The sequence below is a fragment of the Mastigoproctus giganteus genome, chromosome 5 (genome assembly GCF_048544385.1).
Source record: "Mastigoproctus giganteus isolate SK-2022 chromosome 5, ASM4854438v1, whole genome shotgun sequence".
Classification (NCBI taxonomy): Eukaryota; Metazoa; Arthropoda; class Arachnida; order Uropygi; family Thelyphonidae; genus Mastigoproctus; species Mastigoproctus giganteus.
Genome location: NC_143579.1, coordinates 16,300,912 through 16,323,012, shown reverse-complemented (window position 1 = coordinate 16,323,012; position 22,101 = coordinate 16,300,912). Strand labels below are relative to the sequence as shown.

Genomic DNA, 22,101 nt, shown 5'->3' with positions numbered 1-22,101 from the left:
TGCATGATGGAAGAGATGGGGAAGGGTTATACGTGCACCTGTTGTTATTCTTAATTACCCAACACAGCCCATGTATTTATTTTTTTCATGAAGGCTCGGCACCTCTGTAGCCAGGTGGGAAGGAGCAGCAGTGCATAGCACACGCTTCTTGATTAGACTGGGGTTCGAGCCCGTCACCACCAAATACGGAGGGTGCGGAAAAGTCAGGGAATGACCGCTGCATATCCTGGAGCAATATGACCTTAGTTGCTAATGCTCCTAAAAACCAAATAACAAAGAACTAACAAAATCATGAAGACTCCTACCAATCTCTAACCCCCCCCTGCACCCTACCTTCCAGGCTATTGCTCATTCTAATAGAAACAGTGGAAGAATCACTTTCATCTATGCCTGCGATTACTATTAAACTTTTAGTCTGTGAATCCTCCCAAGCCAGCAGTTTTCCGATTCACCTAATGCTGTCTCGATTGCTCAGCAAACACTCTTGCACCCCTTCTATTTAAGAGAATCCCATCCCTGTAGAAGCAATCTCTCTCCTGTTAACAAGCATAGACCAAGCTGTGAAAAAGTCAACCCCATGAGCCTTGCACATGGAGTAAAAAACAATCACCCCCGAAGAAATATTTAGAAGATTTTAAGGCAAGGTCCTTTTTTTATTTTAATTAAAAAAATTACAACTTAATTTTTAAAAAAATTATAAAAATTTTGTCCTCATATTTTAATTTTGTTTTTATTACTTTTATGTATATTTTACTAATCTTATTTTAAACAAATCGTTGATCAGCTTTGTTATTTGAATGCAATATTCACTCTATTCAATGAGCCTCTAGTATGTATAAATTTATGTTGACTTCCTATAATTTTAATTATTTTAGAACTACTCTTTTATAATTTTACATACTTATAGTATGTAACCATTATTTGAGATGAAAAGAAAGCTGTTCCAGTGTGAAATAGATTCTTGAAACATTAATAAAATCTAATGGCATAGAAAAGCGAAACAAGAAATTGGACACAATCAAGAAGAAACTTTCACCCAATTTCTGAACGAGTATCTTCCTTGATTGAATATCAAGAAAGATATTTGTTTGCATATGTGAAATATTTTGATCCATATTACTGTATTTCCGTGAGAGTAGGGTTTAAATTATCTGATAATTCTCCTTTATTATTTTTTTTGCTTAGGTAGATAAGCACATACGACGGCTTGATGCAGATCTTGCAAGATTTGAAGCAGAGCTGAAAGATAAAGCTCTGAATATGCAATGCACAGACTCAGATGGCTCCCATAAAAGTACTTTCAAGTTATTCCTATATTTTTATATATTTTTGTTTCACCATTAAAAATATGTAAGGAATTTTGTTGTATTGTATATATATATATATGAAGACCACTCAGAAAGTATTGCATCCTAATTTTTTTTATTTCATGCAGTTTACAACACACATACAAGTATGTGAAAATTATAAATTATACTATATGTAGCCACATTTATAGTGCATGCATGCATGTGTGTGTGTTGTGGAACAACGGTTTAACCTTAACTTTGTGATTGTCAGGTTCTATCTTGTTAATGTACAAACAGTAAACAGTACTATTCAAAATATAGTACAGTATCTCAAACGAAACTATTTTTTAATATAAAACCCAAGCATTAAACTATGCATATATAACATATCTCTGAGCTGTGGGTGGTGGGGGACAAAAATTGTAAGTTAGATGATTCACTGATATGTGCTCAGCATATAAACCAAAGTTTAAACCAGATAAATCCTTACATATAGCAATAACTTGGAAAACACATGATGCAGCCACAAAAAAAAATCTTACTGAAATTCAAACACATCATATAGTTAGAATATCTATGAGAAAATTAACCAACAAACGCTTTTAAACTTGGCTATCTTATACACCTTACTGCTATTTTTTTTCTCTCCAACTCTCTCTCTCTCTCTCCCCCCCCCCAGTGTAATCTTTTTAATTAGTTTTATTCCAACATTGAACAAGAACATGTATTCCCACTCTAAACATCATTCCTTGCTGTTCAGCCAGTGTTGCACATCATCATCATGTTGTGTATATCATCATCTTCATAATGATATCTTGGTAATTAAATTCTCCCTATAATCTGGACCTGATCCTGTCAGACTATTGTTTCTTCAAAAGACCAAAGAAACAATCTGACAAGATCAGGTCCAGATTATAGGGAGGATTGGGCATCACAGTTCATCCAAATTTTGTGATAACTTTCAGTAGTTTACACACTCTTGCAGAGGCCACATTGTGCACTTCTTTTGTCTGCACTTTGTTGAAATGTGTTGCCAATACCAAACATTACTCCCATTCACAGTTGTCTTACTGCCGACCGGGCTAGCCGGGTGGGTAAAGTGCCTGCCTGGTAACCCAAAGGTCGCAGGTTCGAATCCCGCCTCGGGCTTGGATCAAAGTACTGCAAAAACCTTGGGAGGTGCATTATGGCCACAGAAGTTGATGCGCCAACAACTACCAAAAAAAAAAAAAAAAAAAGTTGTCTTACTACACACATTTTATAATTATTCATGTATACAAATTGGGCTCTTACCTTTGGTGGTCAAGAAAGTTATCACAGCCCATTGTTTTAACTGCATGTCAAATTCTGCCCATTTTCTAATCTACTGCTGCTGTACTACCATTTATCAGAATGAAAACTATGTACAAAACTCATATCACTGAATGTACTACCAATATAAATGACATAAAAAAAAAAAAAAAAAAAAGGCAATAATAGAGGGAGAGAGGTTGGGGGACATCTTTAGTGTAAAATTTGTAGGGCAGTCTAAGGAAAAAGGGCTTTTTCTAAGACTTTCCTTAAGGTAAAAAATAATAATGATTACTTTCTGGCTGACCCTGCCAGATATTACCAAAAGTACCTAGGGCAGCACCCTCACATTGTAAATGAGCATTTCATTCCATAACCATGTTATCAAAAATGCACATACTGTCTATGGTATGGAGAGGGAGACTTTGATAGAAGATGTGGGTTCATTGACTCAAGTCAGTGAACCCACATCTTCTATGAAACTTTTATGCAATCTGAAATAGAAAAAGAATGGCATAATATTACTAATATTTGATCTAAGTGCTGCTATCAAAGAACCCACATCTTCTGTCAAACTTTTATGCACTCTGAAACGGGCAAAAGAATGACATAATTACTAACATTTGATCCAGGGGTTGGTCTGTCCTTTATAGCGACTACAACTTGGTTACTTCCAAGTGTTACTAGGAAGTAACCATGTTATAATCCCTATAAAGGGCAGACCAATTCCTGACTATAAATTTAACCTCATGCTTTTGCTTAAGTATCCAAATATTTTTGGTAGTATTGTATGTTTTTTATTTAAATAACTTTATTCAACATCAGTACAGTTCGTTAAAAAGAGCCAAATACTTCGAAACTCATAAAAATAGATGGAACATAAAATAAAATTTACAAATTAACCTTTAGTCAATAAGTAATGAACTATCGGAACAAGAACCAGAGAACTCATGTACGGTTAAAGAAGGATTGTGCTTGCTTATGTCTACCATATGAGTATAATCCCAACAAGCAAGTTGAAATCGTGGACATTATTAGATATATTAATTTTTTAAACATTAGCAGCATCAGCAAGTTTGTAATAGTCATGACTCCTTGCAAACTTGTTAATGTTATAAAATGCATAACATTTTGGTTTTGAAAATATTTTATGCAGCTGTTTCTTTATTGCTTTTACAAATTTGAAGTAATTGAATAACATGCATCTTAAGTAGCATAAAAAAAAATCATTACAAAATTTACAAAACCTAAATACAATTACAATATCATTTATAAAATTCATTTTTTAACGAAAACAGACTATCTCTTTAGCTAATTTTAATTGGTTATAGAGCTATTATTCTTAATCATACATGACAACTTTATTAACTGTAAGGTTTATGCTACAGCAGTGCTGTTCTAAATGGCCAGTAGATAAACATCATAAAATAAAGCACATATTTCCAAATGTTTCTTGTCTGAAGGCATAAAAATTTTAGAATGATGCCATGTTGACTTTTGAACTTAAGATTTTTTGTGTTTTGATTGCAAGTATGCTATTCTCTCTCTCTCTCTCTCTCTCTCTCTCTCTCTCTCTCTCTCTCTCTCTCTCTCTCTCTCTCTCTCTCTCTCTCTTGTCATCTCTAAGGCTGTCAGATGCAAGTAGAAAGATTTCCTGGTGATAAAACTCTGCAGCCTGCAGCTGATGCCTCCAACTGAATGTTCCTGAAATTTTTTCAAGTGTGATATTGGAATTAATTGATTACCACCTAAGTCTAGTCACACTTGAAAAAATTTCAGGAATATTCCTTCCATTAGCAGTGGCATCCTACCTGAAATGCATGATCCAGGAACTAAATCAGCTTAAGATACTTAAGAATGCATTCAAAATAAGTAAATGAAATGTGGTAGAAAATTTTTTCTTTAGTAATTATTCAGCACATTGGCTGATAATGTTGATTTCAACCTAAAACAGACCAAAACCAGGAATATTTGGAAGATTTGCAAAAGCTGAATAAGCATTCAGGATTAACAAAAAGTTTAAAGCCATTTTTATGTAAAATTAGTCACATGGTAATAGTAGAAAGATTAGCCAGTGCTGCTTGTCTAAATCAAAAATGCCCTCCTCTTCGAGATCCAAGTTTATTATTTGTGTAGACAATGCAGACCCACAGCTTATCCACAGCATGCAAGAGAATTTATTTTATTAAAAAAACACAGACATCACAAAATATTAATCATACTTTGCACAGAGGAAACATCTACAGGAATTTAAACTTAAAAAAAAATGATGCAAATAATTATATATTGAATTTGCCAACTTTCAATATGAAACATTAATTTTGTTTTTCATTTACATTTTTAACTTCTTACAGAGAAAGGCCGCAAAGGAAGTGAGAAACTTGAAAAGAAAAAGGGAAGAGTTAGAGGTGCGTCATCTGATGATGAGGTCCCTAAATCTGCCCGGAAGAAAATGAAAGGACAGCCACCTCCGTAAGTATAAAATGTTTTAAGCAGGTTCTCACAAAGATTGTCTTCATAGTTTGTGAACTTATATTATTAGTTATATCATGTGAATAACTGTGGTTTTTTAATGTTTTTGAAGTTGTGCATTTCATTTAAAGCATAACTTAAAATGCTGGCTTCTGGAAGCATTCCAATGCAATCTGAGAATCTTCTGCATAAAAAGAGTGCGAAAATTCACAATTCAGCTGTTTTACCCTCCCCCACATCATATTACTTATATAAATTAAATAGATAGTATGAATCAGAGCTGTAATACTCAATATGTTCTACGTTGATAATAATATTAGTAAATTAATAAGAGGGGTTTACCTCAATATAGTACGTGGAACACTTCCGTATGATACCCTCCAGAAATTAAAACGGAAAAAACGAAAAAATCGACAACTTACCGGTCCATTAAAGTAAAATATAAATAATTTAAAGTAAAATATAAATAATTAAATAATCAATTTAACACAATTCAAAATCAATTCAAAACAATTAAAATTCAAATTAACGCAATTAAAAGAATAACGAAAATATTCAAAACGATCTTCCTTCCTGAAGCTGACAATGCTTTTCGACCGACTGTCGTGATCACAGGAATGAAAATCACCGAATCAGGCTAAACCTGCAACTTAAATAGTGATTGTGTCTTCGCGCATGCGCGTAAAGGTCCACGCATCGGAGATCAAATATGGCCGCCGAACATTAACAGAATTCTCGTGTAATTTAATTTCAATGGTTTCTGCAATTAATAGTCGCGTATAATTACGTTGAACGTTAAGTATTTTGGCCTCGTTAAATAAAAAAGTATGTTTTTCGTTAATGGCATGAAAGGCTAATTCTGACGCTGCTGAACGAGAAGCACGAACTGAGGCTTCGTGTTGATTTACACGAATATTAAGAGAAAACCGCGTCGAACCCTGATAAGACGAGTCGCAATCACCGCAAGAAATGTTGTATACTAGATCATTAATTTGTGTTGCGAACGCGGAAAGAACCGAGCGATTGTTCAGTATAGTGTGTAACTTCCGTATAGGCCTAGCTATAATTTTAAATTCGGTATCTTTAAAGAATCTGTTAAGCTGTTTGTGCCACTGTTCAACGTATGGGACAGAAATAAAGTATTTTTTGATATTACTATTGTTGATTGGTGCAGTATTTTGTATCCTATCCTTAGCTTGTACCCTAATTCGATTTATTGTGTTAATGAGATAACCCCTGTTCAAGAATCTGCTAGTTAATATTTGTATTTCTGAGTCCAAAGCAGAATCCGTCGTTGAATATTTATAGGCATTTAGAAATTGATTAAAGATAATCGATCTTTTGTAGGTGAACGGGTGGTAGCTATTATAATGTAGAAGCATACCGGTGTTTGTGGGTTTTCGATAGATGCTAAATTGTATTTTGTTCGAGTCCCGGGTAAGCGTGAAATTTAGAAAGTTTAATGATTTAGTATCCGTATCTTCCCTTTCCAATGTAAATTTGAGTCTAGAATGAATATTATTAAACGAATGTAAAATGTCTTGGATAGTACTATTATCAGTAATAACTAGAACATCGTCTAAATACCTCCCATAGTATGTGATACGGGGACGAAAAGGTGTCAAATGTATCTGCTCAATCGTTGAGAGATAGATCTCTGACATTAAGCCACTCAGGCTCAAACCCATTGGTAATCCAAAAATTTGTTTGTACACCTTGTCTCGAAAGGTGATGTAGTTAGCCTCAACTAATAGTTTAATTAAGTGAAAAATTTCCTTAATAGGCAGCTTCGTATAATTAATCGGTGTCGAGTTTTTATTTAACATATCCCAAATAATATCTAATGTGTATTCAACGTTTACATTCGTATATAATGAGGTAACATCTAATGAGAATAAATTGTCATTGTCGCCAAGTCTACAGTCTTTAAGATTATTAAATAATGTATCGTAATTCTTAATCCCAAATTGTATAACCTGTCTAAAAGGTTTTATAATGTTATATACATATGTGGCTAAGGCTGAAAATGCCGAGTTCCTGTAGGAAACAATAGGTCGAATCGGAAATCCAGGCTTGTGTAATTTTACCTGACCAAAAAGTGCAGGAATATTGTATGTTCTGGACTTCAATTCCTTCAACTGAACCATAGTAATGTAGTCGTTTTTACGATATGTGGTTAACGTTTTATTGTATTGATTTACCAAATTGGTAAACAGTGTCGGGTCCACTTCACGATAAGTGGAGGTATCAGACACAACTGAATCTAACTTATTAATATAATCATGTTTATCTAGTATTACCACTGTGTCTCCTTTATCTGCCCTCTGTATAATAATGTCCTTATTTTCTTGAAGTTCTCGTAAAGCTGAACTGTCATGTGTATTCAATTTAGGAAGTCGCGTTTCTTTTATGTTATTCACTACTTGGTTAACTTGTTGAATAAATACATCTTTTTGTGGAACACTACGAAGTCCAAATTCAATATCAATTACGCATTGTTTTTTTGGCAGCTTTCGAGGTGGTAAATTATAATTTAATCCTTTGGATAAAAGTGAAATCTGGTCCTGCGTTAGTGTACACGAGGAAAGATTTGTAACCTGTTGATATGTCGGTTCGTTGGATACTGGGTGAGGGGGTGTTCGTGAACTAGCTGACATATTCTGTGGTAGTGCGTTATGTGTCTGTGGGGGGGATGTCACCCAACTCGTGTGAACTTGGTCGCAAGCTCGCGATAATGTGTTAAAATTCGCATGAACGTGTCTTGAACTATTCGATAATGTTTGCAACTTATTAACGTGTCTGTTTTTTATCTCTGAGGCTTGTGCTTCCCGTCGCAAATCTATGGAGGTCTTCAATACAGACCAATCGTTCGGATGTAGATAATTTTTTAATTTATCGCGAAGCTTCCTAACCTGGGAAAGGTATTTTTGTTTATCCGAATATCGAGATTTTAAGGCAAGCTTAACAATATTACGTGATGTCGCCAGTGATAGTTGTTTTATGCCTGAAATTTTTTGATTTAAATTCACCCTGGCAAACTTCGGAACGATGTTGTTTTGTAGGCAATATTTTAGGAAAGAAATATGGTAACTTTGGGCCGAGTACCTTAGTGTAGATTTAATGTAATTTTGTACAGTCGATCGAAAAGCATTGTCAGCTTCAAGAAGGAAGATCGTTTTGAATATTTTCGTTATTCTTTTAATTGCGTTAATTTGAATTTTAATTGTTTTGAATTGATTTTGAATTGTGTTAAATTGATTATTTAATTATTTATATTTTACTTTAATTATTTATATTTTACTTTAATTATTTATATTTTACTTTAATGGACCGGTAAGTTGTCGATTTTTTTGTTTTTTCCGTTTTAATTTCTGGAGGGTATCATACGGAAGTGTTCCACGTACTATATTGAGGTAAACTCCTCTTATTAATTTACTAATAAATTAAATAAAAATTCTTGGATAAAATTTTAAAAAAAAATAATGGCTAAATTTGATATAACCTTCTTACCATTGAATTGAAATCTACTCTATATTCCAGAAAATAAGTTGACCTCTGAAGCATCAGAAAAGTGCCTAAGATTTTAAGATATATATGCTGTTTAAAATCTGAAGCATGAATCAAAGACACTTTGATTCATGCTCTGAAGGTTCATGATCTGATCTGAGAAAGTGCCTTTCTCAGCTTTCTAATGCTGAGAAAGGCACTTTCTCAGGTTAGTGTATTTACAATTTATTAAATGTGGATTTTTACTCAAATATGCACTATTTCTCACCTTTTGAAACCCAAGAATTTGTCCATCTTTTTCATTAGACAAAAACAGTTCAGGAATTCATCTGGAGTTGTGTTTTTGTCAATTTCTAATAGCTAATTTGCTTCTGTATGTATCAAGGCATTGGTTACAGAAAACCCAATTAGCAGTTGTAAATCTGTTTAGAAATGCCATTCCTTATCTGTTTAGTACTTATCAGTACTAAACAGATAAGGAATGGCTCAGCTACATATCAAAGCCTTCCACGTACACATATAGCATCAATAAGAGCAATGCCACATTGTCATCTGTGCCTCCAGGTTTGGTTTCATGACCTGCTACGTAAGGGTTAAAATAGAATTTTTATCTTACTGCAGGAATAGGTTTTTACTGTAGGAATCTCTTGGTGCTCTCTTTACAGTTTACTGTGCAGTATAATAAAATATCATTTCTTTCCATATTTAATGGAAAGAAAGAGTAGAAATAATTGGATTAAAAGTAACCAATGGTTCTTAATACAGATTTTACTGTAATTCAACACTACACGAGGTACAAAAGATGACACAAAAAAGGGATCATCTTACAGTGAATATATGACTAAGCTAAGCACAAATTTTAAAACCAAAAACTGGAGATCGATGTATAGGCTGAGTTGACTTATGCACTGGAATGTATAGTAATAACATGACATTTCCAACCCAAAAAATTTCACTGAAACTTTTACTGTGGATAGGTTTCAATAAGTTTTGAAATGATCAGGATAAAATTTCCCAAACTACTGCTTATCTAGACCCGATATACAGAGTTACCTGCAGCTCTCATAACAGTTTCATGCTGCACATTGAATTTTGTTTTATTTTCTGTAGTTCTCTACAGTAGTATGGTTCATTTGTCACTTGTTTGGAAATTCTGGATTTCCAGAAGTTGAATATGAATATAATTTCTTCTGATGGGGTTTTTTTCCATTCCATTACAGGTACTGCTACCAAGTGCATGGGAGTGATTGTTATGTCCAGCTCTCTGACTATCCTAAAGGTGTTCAGGATTATGAAGTTCCTTGTAAGTGTTTTCTGGAAGACCTATTGCTGCTAGGTTCTTATGTAGGCTCTTTGGCACTATACCAGTGGTTTACATAGTGATCGGGATGGTTGCTTGTTCATATGCCATATCTTTTTGACCTGCCTTAGGTCTGTGTACTCCCTGATCTTTTCCTCATAGGTTCTTTACAGTGGATTCTTTCAGAATGCAGAAATATTGGCACTTGCTCCCAGTATTTCTCTTTCAAAGAAATATTGAGACTTGGTACATTATGGAGATCTCATTAAATAAACATTCCATATAAGTTTCCATATCTGACGAATCTTTATAGATTAGTTCCTTTCTGAACTGTGTAACTTTCTGAACTATGGGGTGAAACTTAATTTCATTCCTTACAGATTTTTCCACTTAAATATATGCCTCTGGCTCAAAGTAATTTGGCATTACAGTTTACCAAAAATAGTCTAATCACAATAGAAAGGATTTAGCATTGGTTAGAAAAACTAGTAATACTCATAGTTTATATTAGAGTTGTTAGGAGAAATTTTTTATTCCACCTTCCATTTAAGGAATGTGAAAGAGATATATATCCTTGACAGATTAGAGTTTATAGAAAGAAAGACTGGATTATTGACAGTAAATTATGAAGTCTTTCACTAAGTTAGGATTACTCCATTTGTCTAAAAATATGATACTTGACTTTTAATAAAAGGAAGTAAAGGTTATGTAAATAATACTATATAATAATAATTTCAGGCCAGATATGAACTCTCTAACAACTATTAGCATAACTCATCCTTCAGATGTCTTGGATATGCCTGTTGATCCTAATGAACCAACATATTGTTTATGCCATCAAGTTTCTTATGGAGAGATGATTGGCTGTGATAATCCTGATGTGAGTTGATTGAAATATACTAAAAATATTAAATATTAGTATAAATTAATAACATACTACTGAAATATTAATATTTCTGAAATTCCACTGATAGTTTACTTTTTTATGTGATGTTTTGAGGTGTATTTGTCTTAATTTTTTTTTCATATAGAAAAAATTATAAAAATTAACTAGAAATCCAAAACAGTACTTGTATTTAACTTGATAATTGCTATTCTATGATATATTTTAAGAGTCTGAAATATTTTTCTTTGAATCAAGTTTCATTTGATAATTTCAGTGTCACAGGAGGTAAAAATATTTGTAATTTTTCCCCTATGGCATTGAAATTTTTTACATATGTATATACAATATAGCAGTACAACAGTTTTTACAGAATAAGGTTGTGCTAACTTTACAGTATAATACATGAACTGTATATATAAATTGTATGTGCTCTAAAGGTTAAGTTTGCCCCTGTTTTTCAGAGTGAAGACACTTCCTCCACTTGACACCATTTAACTCAGCACTAGGAAGGGAATAGTCTTTTGTATAATTCACATTGCATCACATCATGTGGATGGTTAAATATACATTATCCCCTGAAAAATATTTGGATGCTAGTAATGTTGAAGAAAATGAATTTTTATTAGAGAAATTAATAAAGACTTTGCTTACCCTTGGTCTGAATAACAGCCAACTGGAATTTAACACTTTTCTTCCTTGACTGCAGTTTCAATCACAGCAATCAGAGTGGACTACATTTGCATGACCCTGATCCAAAATTAAAATTTCAGCTCATCACAAATGTGTTCCCTGCAATTCAAAACAGGATTCTAGAATGGTCAGGCCAATTATGGAACCTTGTTTTTCTCAAACTAGGTGTACATGGCTGACTTTATGGGATGAAGCATTATTATATTGAAACACAATAATTCCCCCTCCCATAAAAGGTCTGGCATCATGGAATTGCCAAAGGTATATACCACTATAATATCAATATATGATGGGAATTGAGAGTTTTCACAGCGGTGAAAACTCTTAGTAGTGTCATCTCTAGACCATCTGAAGCAGCTTCAGAACATAAAGAACAATGCACTGTGGTGTAGGTAGCATTCTGAAAACCAAAACTCAACTGCCAGACATAAATATTGTGTACCATGATTAGTAACTCCTGTGGAGTGACTAATCACGGTACACAATATTTATGTGTGTTTCATTGCCCAAAGTCCACAAATGATGTGCAAGGCACCACTCCAAAAAAGACAGTTGCTGTGTTTACAAATTTTAAGCTGCAGCTCTTCCATGAAAATCAAGCCCTGCAGACAGTGCATGCACTGGCAATTCCAGTATACAGTATACTGGAATTATTACATGCAAAATAATTGTGTATACATATCCGTGACCATGCAAATACATTCACTCGTGGCTTACCAAATATATATGACATCCAAGTTTGTGTTATCACACTAATTTTCTCCTTTCTGAAACAAACATAGTGTATGTTTTATTTGCAAGATGATAATTATCAGCCTTTTTTGATGGACAGTTTAGAAATATGTAATACTCTCATAGTAATATAGTGTTCTAATGTAATTAATTTTTTGCACCTCTTTATATTTCAACCATATCATAAGTACAAGGTTCCTCTGCTTAACATTTTAGATATAGTCCTAGAAAATGTGATGTGGTCCAAAATTATATTAACCAAAACTGATTTCTCCAGATGACTATTGTGTTATAATCTGAAAGTTGGATTTGGAAATATTTACTGGGAAGTAAGGCTGAAAATCCATTCAAATGAAGAGTAGTGAAAAAAAATATATATTTTTTTTTTCATTTGAAAGCGTAAATTCAAAATAGTAATCACAGGGCACACATTCAAATGGTTGCCAACTCAATCTAAATAAGAATAGTCCCACACTGACATTTCATCTACCAAGCTTCATCCATGGAATGTTTGGTAGCATTCGTTCTACCAACTGTTCCAAGGACATATCTACGAGATGTTTGCAATAAAATTCCTGGACCAGTACAATAAAAAGAACACAAAGTGAAGGACCTCAAAAATTGTTTTATTTTTATTGAAAGTAATCGCCACCTGATTGAATGCACTTATTACACTGTTCTAAAAGTTTTGGAAAGAATCACTGAAGGCATCCAAAAGGATGATGTTCACTTCGGCACTTATGTTTTATACATGTCCTCAACATCTTGAAATCTCTTTCCTTTATTGGCAGTTTTCATCTTGAGAAGAAGAAGTCTGCTGGTGCTAGATTGGGTGAGTAGGGTGGTGGATGGTTAATCTGTACAATGCCATGTTTCATCAGAAATGTCTTCACAACAAGTGCAGAATGGGTGGAGCATTTTCATGCAACAAGAACCAGCTGCCTTTCTCCTGAAATTGCAGCCTCACCCAGGAAATGTGCTTCAATAGTCTTTGAAGCACCTTGTATAGAATGCAGCATTACCGCTGTTCCCTTCGAGTATAAAATTCCTTATGAATCACATCTTATTTGTCAGAAAACATGATCAGAATTGTCTTGACCTTGGACTTGAGTAAAATAAAACTTTTTGAGACTTAGTGATGAATTTGAAGTCCACTGCATGCTCTAATACTTTGGCTCTGGGTTGTGCTGAAACACCCAACACTCATCTTCAGTGACAATACAGTTGAGGAAATTAGGATTGTTGTGACAAGTCTGGATGAAGTTTTTGCACTTTAACATTCTTTGTTACTTCTGCTCGTCCATGAGGCTGTGCAGCACAAATTTTGCACAGACTTTCCATTTCCCTAAATTTGATGAATCATCTCCTTATTCATATCTAACAACCATCATTCTGAGGGTCAAATGATGATCTCTTGCCAAAGTTTCCAAACTTTTGCAACTCTGTCCTCATTTTGAGAGGTTGGTGGATGCCCACTTCTCTGGTCATCATTAACATCCTCACATCCATCTTTGAACTACTTGTACCATTCAAACACACTGGTATGACTTAACATTTCATCACCATAAGCAGCTTTTTACATTTGATATGTTTGTTACAGATTTTCTCAGTTTAAAGTGAAATTTTATATCCGTTTATTGCTCCATTTCAAAATCGTGACACAAAACATTAATGTTACTAACAAAACTGATTGTTACTTGCAACCTGTAAGCCGACTATACAATCTCTGTATCCCCATCTTTTTGAGAAAGTTTGAACTACAACGTACCAGTTCTGTTTATTTTCAAACTCATTGAACATGACCACAAAAGCTTGTGTGTGTGTACAGTAAACCCCCGCTATTTGCGGGGGTTATGTTCCTGAGAAATGCCACGAATACCAAAAATGCAAATATTGAGTTATGGCTCCCATAGTAATAAAGGGGTTCCGTTCCAAATTATGAAATATATAAGAAAAACTAGTCTAAAATTTTGTCTATGTATGTATTATATGTACCTTCATAATATGACTATGTACATAGACAGTACATAGTGAAATGCAAGCATATAGCATCAAAATGAAAATAAGAAACATTTAATATTAAATGTAATATTTATTAGAAATTTCAAACAAATCTTTCAAACCAGCGCCTTTGCTAGCTAAAAAACTTATCTCACCAGTGCTATCACCAGTTTCGCTAAAGTGTTGATAAAGGAGTTTTGCCTTTTCACGAATGATGAGTGAACTTAACGGAATTTTATTTTGAGTTCGGTCTTCTATCCACAGATTTAAAGCTTTTTCCATTTTTTTCTAATTTAACATCACGAGTTACAGAGCAAATTTTTGAAGCAATTAGCGCGTTTTCACGGACACTACGGCAGATTTTTTCTTCCAATTTTTTGATTGATTGTACCGTTGACTCATTGATTTTATAATGTTTTGCCACTGAGAAGACACTTTCACCATTAGAAATTTTGTCCAATAACTCAATTTTATTCGCTAATGTCACATTTCGCTTTTCTTATTCACTTTTCACATTTCCCTTGTTATTCGTAGCCATATTTTTGTACGGGCTAGAAAGAACTTGTCCACAATAAAGTCACTTTCTTCCGTTAACACACTCGAAAAAGTCTGTTTTACACTACAAAACGGTAGATTTATCACTTCTGTAAGCATATCAATTTATAAATTGATAAATTTATTCAATTTACAAACATATAAATTAAAAGCAAACGACGAAACTTTCCGCGGCAAGCGCATAACACATACTGAACAAGGATTAGTGAGAAATATCCACGCTTGCGATTTTGTCATCCCCCCCCCCACCCACTGAGCGCTGTTTTGACCGGGAAAGATAATTTTAGCCACGCCCAAGGTTTTTTTATGGCAGAAAATGTTCACGGCACTTTAAAATTCACATTTTTTTAGGTTTCATTTTATATTAAATCAGCGACCGCGAATACAGATACCGCGAATAGTGGGGGTTTACTGTATAATAGGGGAAACCCTGGGGCCCCCCAAAAAAATAATAAAATACTTTGTGTGTATATATACACACACACACACACACACACATATACGTATACACATGTGTGTGTATACATATATGTGTGATTACTGAATTATGACCACCCCTATGAAAACTGAATGCGACCCGTTGACCACATGTGATATAAGAGTGCGTAGTTAGTCGACCTATGTAGCATGGATAAGGTGTCAGTGGTTCAGTAGATAGTAAAATTCTGAGCGTGATGAGTAAAAGAAAGGATTTATTGGACTTTGATAAAGGACAGATTGTGGGAGCTCAACGAGCTGGTGCCTCGATTTCCCAAATAGCTGGAACTGGTGGGTGTTCGAGAGCTGCCATTGTTAAAGTGTACCAGGACTGGCATAAAAATGGTCAAACAACGACCTGACAGCAAAACTGCAAAGGTCAGTGAAAGGTTGATGTTAGAGGTGAATGCTGGGTCTGACGACTTGTACAGGTAAACAGGTGCAGCACTGTTGAAGAGTTGACTACCCAATGCAACATGGGCCAACCTGGAACAATATCTGGCTTGACTATGCTTGCACAGTCGCATGTATGGACTGTACCAACATACAACCCCTACAGCATCCTCTCCTAACCAAGGTTCATCGGCATAAAAGACTTGCCTGGTGCAAAGAGCATGCAATTTGGACGGGCACTTGATGGTGCAGGAATGGTTTGAGGAACACAGTTCTGACTTCCAGCATATCTTTTGGCATCCAAACTCCCGTATTATCAATCCCATAGAGCACTTGTGGGACACTATAGAAAGGTATATCAGGCATCTGGATACACCAGTCACCTCCATACCTGCATTGCTAGCTGCATTACATGCAGCTTGGTTAGCCATACCTCCTGAACGCTTCCGACATCTTGTTGAATCAATGCCATGTCGGATAGCTGCTGTACTGAGGGCAAAAGGAGGACTCTAAGTATAGTCCATTCCGGTTATTTGGGACACATCGAGACTAGTGCATTTTGGCCCGATTAAGCAGCTGCCCCAATTATCCGAAGTGTCACGTAAATAGTTAAAAATACAATGTACCCCCCCTTTACAATTGGTTCACTGTACAATCAAATCACGTTACGATGGAGTCACCGTAGTAAAGTACTGTTCACTATACGATGTGCAGTAAGCTCCGGTCATTGTGATCACTTTTGTGAATTGAATTTTAATTCTATTAAACAGCAATCTTAATTAGCAAAAATAGGAGGAATATTATCCACAGGCTATAAAAGCAAAGATATATTAAGCACAAATTTACCCTTTATTACCTTACCAATTAAAAAATTAAATGATATTGAAAATCGGAAGAATATACGTGATAATCGGAATAATTAATACATACTGTAATATGTACATACAAACTAGTTGACATTTCTGTTCACTGACATTTGTGGGTGAGGATTAAAATTTAAAACAATAAAAAGATAAGCAATCAATAACAAAGAACACGGCACACACAAATTGCAAGTAACACAATACACGCAAGTGAAAACGGAGTAACGAGTTACAAAGCTTTAAAAATAGGAATGAAGAGAAGATCTGAAAATTTATTTTTTTGTATGATTGAAGATTTCATTTCACCATAATAACTCACAGAATTCCAGCTGTCGGTGTTATCGCAAATTCAGTAAGATCGAGTTTACTCTCCGTTTATGATGGATTTCACTAACAGAAAAGCCCAGTAAACAGGTGACTGCTAATTGTTTTATGGTTGTGACCTCCAGAATTTCGACCGAACCACGTGGTACCGTCAGAGACAATCGTAGGGTAATCTCCAGTGCTGCGGTCTCCTGCCCCGATTAAATGGCATGCTGTCCCAATTAAGCAAAGTAAACCCTAGCTATTTTCTCTATTGGTTTCTGTTTTTTAAGATTTGCCCCGATTAACTGGTGGCCCAAATAACCGAAATCCACTGTACTAGGTAGGTCGTCATAATTCAGTGATCACTCAGTGTATATATACACACACAAGATGTGACAATAAAGTTCCCAGGCTGATGCTGGTGCTATATATATATATATATATATATATATATATATATATGAAAACCCCCACACGAAAGGTATTAGAAACTCAATAGTACTTAGTACCATACGTGGGTTGAAGGCTGAGAAAACAGGAGATACTTGTTTATATTATGTTTGAATTTCTATAAATTGTAATTTTCGGGAAATACATGTGTAAGGCTGTTCCAGAACACAGAAGTAGAAGGGATAAATGAAGAAAAGGAAAATTGGTTTCTTGAGTTTGGAGTTGGACAGTGAATAGATGCTGAATGCTTGCACTTGCAGCATGTGTTAGGACTGACTTAGAACAGAGTAGGGGGGGGTTTACAGATGACAATTCAAAACAGCACCCATGCTGTTCTGAATTCTGCTACAAACCTTTTCTATAGAAAAGGCTTGTAGCAGAAATGTAACATCTATAAGACTGAGAGTGGAGAGACTTTTTAAGAGATAGATAATTAATTAAAATGATTGTTTTCTTTTGAATTAAGTCAAAGAGCTAGGAAAAGGTATTGGGGACCACCCTAGATGTGGGAACAATATTCCATTTGAGATTTTTACAGAGTTTATAAGAGAAGTATTTTCAACAACAAAAAATAAAATGCAATTTTTTTTGATGCAGAGGATGCAATATTTACAATATGCTTATGCCAAGAGGGATTAGAAGTCAGAATAATCCCTGACATAATAATATCTGGTCTTGTCTAGGAATTTGAGCATAATCAAAGATGAGTATAGGAACGGTAGGCTCTTTTTTGAGAGAAATAAGACAGGACTGAATTTTAGAATGATTTAAGTTAACTAAATTTTCTTTTTACCTTTTGGAGAATTACCAAAGAGATCAGAATTAAGGAATTAGTAATGGATATTTGAGAAATTGAGGCTGTTTGTGAAGGACAAGGTATCTCAAATTGGAAGGGTGAATGTAGTGTGCTCTTATCAGATAAACTAACTATCCATAGTTTTTCAGTCAGTGGAAGAAGGTCATTAATATACAAGAGGAAAAGAATAAGAGAAAGAACTGAACTCTGAGAAATGCTACCACTAGTGGATAAGTTAAGAGACAGAGAGCCATCTATTACCTGTAATGAGCAGTCAAGGAGAAACTGTATACCCAATTGCAAAAACCAGTTGGCAATTAATAAGATGGAAGTTTCTTTATAAGGTCATTATGCCAAACATGATAAAAAGCCTTATAAGCATCAAGAGCAAACTCTTCCATTGAATTTGTTCAGAGGTGAGTAATATAATCGCAATTGTATATCACCAATGGATTGATACTGACAGAATCTATATAGGCAGAATCCATATCATTGATCAGATGAAAGGTTTCAAGATAGTTTAAGAGTTGGCAGTTGATGGATTTCTCCATTACTTTAGAAAGAATAGATGTAAATGCAATGAGGAAATAATTGGAAGGAAGGGATTTGTCACCCTTTTCAGGAAATAGCTGGATTGGAAAAGTTTCCATGCAAAAGAAAAAACACCATCAAGATTGTTCAGAATTCTTCTAACACACTTGCAAGACCACAGGAAGCATCAAATATTGTGTTTATTAAGTAAGAATGAAGGCGGTTTACCAAGATCGTTGATTCAAGTGTTTGAAGAAAAATAGGATGATAGTCAGTTGGCTTTGTCTTTAACTGAAGATACAATAGATCCATCAGGTTGTAACAGAGATGGGATTATTTATGGACAGAAGTTTTGGCAAGAACCAGAATGCTTGACTATCATTTGGACAAGAAGCAAGTACTCTTGGCCCATTCAAAATCAAATTTAGCCTGATTAATAATTATTTTGCAAGTTTTTCAAGCTTCAGTGTAAGCAGATAATGAAGCTGGAAATTTTGATACAAGCCAGTTGCAGTATGCTACATTCTTCTTTTGAACTCCCTTTGCACATTTATTGGAGCCAAGGTTTAGATAAGGAATGAGATTTTAGGATGGAATGTAGAATAGAAGATTACTTACAAGAATAATTTCACTGACACAATCTTGGGATCAGAAGATTTAAAACAATAATCCAACCAAGATAAAGAAGAAATATAAATCATGCTGGTTGTTCCATTTTTTATTCCTGCAATGCTAGACAACATGGTGGAGAATGGCCATGGAAGAGGCTCCATTGGAGAAAAGACCATTACCAAGTTGTCATCTGAATAGCTTAGGGGACCAATAATACTGACTATGTACTTTGAAGTGTTGTTGTTGAGAAAAATGATCAAGAGTGTTGGGTGTGTGATTGGGATTGTCTGATATTCTGGTAGGTAAATGAATAATCTGTGCAAGGTCATCAGTAATTGCAAAAGTGTTGGCATCTTGACCAGCTGGTTCTTTATAACTAGAAAACTGAAGCCAGCTCAAATTGTGAACGTTGAAATAGCAAAAGAAAATTACCTCAATGTTAGGAAAGTTTCACTGGAGAAGGTCAAGTTTCAAAGAAAGAAGTCAGCGAGTTCCAAGTGATCAGTTGATTTGGAAGAATGAGAGAGAGGCAACAGATGAACTTGACAGAATGGGACAGAGAGATTTTGAGCCAGAGGAAATCAAAAAAAGGAACTTCCAAATTAGGAAGTCTATGACAAGGAATATCAGAGAAGACATATACATAAAAGTGCCACCTTTGAAGTGAAATCGTACAGCGAATAGTTAGGGCAATTGAGACAAATCATGGCCGAGGCAATGAATAATTGAGCCTTTGTGAGAAAAAGTAAATAGAGCTTGGCAGATTATAGATAAAAATGGGCATCATTGAAATTTAAGACCACATTTACTTAAATGAATGAGAAAGTTTTTGGAGGCTTAGATCTTTTTGCAGATGAGTGTGTTCTATTAGTTTGACTATTCATGCATTCAGTAGATAAAGTAAAACTGGAGGGGACAGTACATGTGTGCATTAATGAAATGGTGTATACATAGCAAAATGTACCAAGCTCATGACATAATGTAGCCTCGAGATGCAAAATACTCAATCTACATTCACACATTAGGAATTCTCTAGGGAAGTGGAGGATAGAAGCTTATTAAACTCTAACAGGGAGCTTAATTATTTTGTAATAACTGAGAAAAAAGCGGAGGAGAAATTGTTGAAGTTAAACATAAAAAATGCACCTGGGGTGGATGGGATCTATCCAGTTATAGTAAAGGAGGTGGCAAAGAAATTAAGCAAACCCTTAGCCATAATTATGAGAGCATCCTTGGACTCAGGGGAGTTCCTCATGGACTGGAGATGTGCAGGTATATTCCAAATTCATAAAGGGGGTTCAAAAGGTGACAACTAACTATAGACCTGTTAGTGTAACTTCTATTCCGGCAAAATAATGGAGTCATTGGCTAAAGAAGCGTTATAGGATCATCTAGACAAGACTGCAGTAATAGTTCAGACATAGCATGGGTTTGTTAAGGGGGGGAGGGTCTAGTCTGACCAATTTGATTAGATATTACAGTGTGGTCACAAAGGAACTGGATGCAAAAAATAATTTTGATATCATATACAGTCAGTCCTCGTATAGCACGATAGTTGTGTTCCTAGAAACCCTCGTGCAATGCAAAATCGTGCAATATAAACAACAGGCCCTATGGGAAAAATAGGGTTAGGTGCCGACTACCCAAGATTGAACACACATTGGTAACCAAAACATTACCAAACACAATAAATAATCGTAATAAAATACGTATTTTATTACGTTATAAAATCGTTATAAATCTTTATTTAAAATACGTAATAAAATAATATTATATTTTTATAACATTTTTATTATATTATATTTTATTATAATATAATAAATAATAAAAAATACATAAGTATTTTTTACGAATAAAATACGTATTTTATTACGACTATTACGTAATAAAATATTGCTAATGCGTTGCTTCTATCGTAAGCAAACTTGTTTTTTGTTTGATTTTCTTTCCAAACAGATGACAGCCACTCCATCTCTTCCAGTTCTTCATGTCTTAATCTAATGGATTTACACTTTGAGTTGTTCCTGTTATGAAAGTTTTTATTTTCTTTGCATGCTTTGTAATTCTCGGCGTTGCCTCATTTAGGCTTGTAGCACGTGCAATATCACATGGTCTTTCATTTCGCTCAAAGAGTTTCACAATTTAATATTTTTTCTCTATCAACAGAGGCGGACTGGCCATAAGCCTTACTGGGGAAACCCCGGTGGGCCGGAGGCCGGTGTGATTTTGGCCCTAAACGCTTGTATGAGGGCACCATAAATTTTCCCGGGTAAGAATTTTTGACCTAGTCCACCTCTGTTTATCGTTATTGCTTTTCTTTTTCTCTCTGAATCTGCAGTGTCTTCACCGGGACGCTTCCTTTTCACACCTTTTAAGTATTTTACTAATTTTTAGGGAATAAAGCACAATTACAAAATGAGGAGGCACGCTTGATACACATAAACAAAGCTGCGTGCGTGTAGCAACTGAATAAACAACACCGTAAAGGCAGAGATACACTATTAACACCTCACATTTTACTAAAGCACGTTTCTGGGGGTTACTACCATAAAACAATAAAAACAATTTCCAGTTGTGTTTCTGCTAGCGGAATCTGTTATAAACTGGTAGTAAACTCGATCTAATTGCATTTGCGATTATACCGATAGCTGGAATTGTGTGGGTTTTTACGTTATTATGGTGAAATGTGTTTCCCTTTCACTGATATAAAAAACATAAATACATTTTCAGAATCTTCTCTTCATTCCTATCGTGTTGCGTTCGGTTGGGGTGATTCTGCCATTTCTTGTAAAAATGGTTCGACTGTCATTTCTTGTAAACACAAAGGCGAATCGTGCATAAGCAAATTCGGTTCGTGTTATATAAGATAACGTTCCCCTATTTATAAATCGTGTATGATCGAATTCATGCAGTGCAAATACGTGTTATACGAGGACTGACTGTACTTGAAT

At 34.8% G+C, this 22,101-nt stretch overlaps 1 protein-coding gene across 3 annotated transcripts in view; it reads left to right on the top strand.

Annotated features, from left to right (window-relative positions):
* The window catches only part of Ing5 (inhibitor of growth protein 5), a 111,979-nt gene that overhangs the window by 67,968 nt on the left and 21,910 nt on the right, over positions 1-22,101 (top strand). For all 3 annotated transcript variants that reach the window (XM_090373089.1, XM_090373091.1, XM_090373090.1), the window contains exons 4-6: positions 1,186-1,294; positions 4,934-5,051; positions 10,597-10,738. In XM_090373089.1, coding sequence (XP_090229215.1) covers positions 1,186-1,294; positions 4,934-5,051; positions 10,597-10,738 — 369 coding nt within the window. The remainder of the gene's footprint in view (positions 1-1,185; positions 1,295-4,933; positions 5,052-10,596; positions 10,739-22,101) is intronic.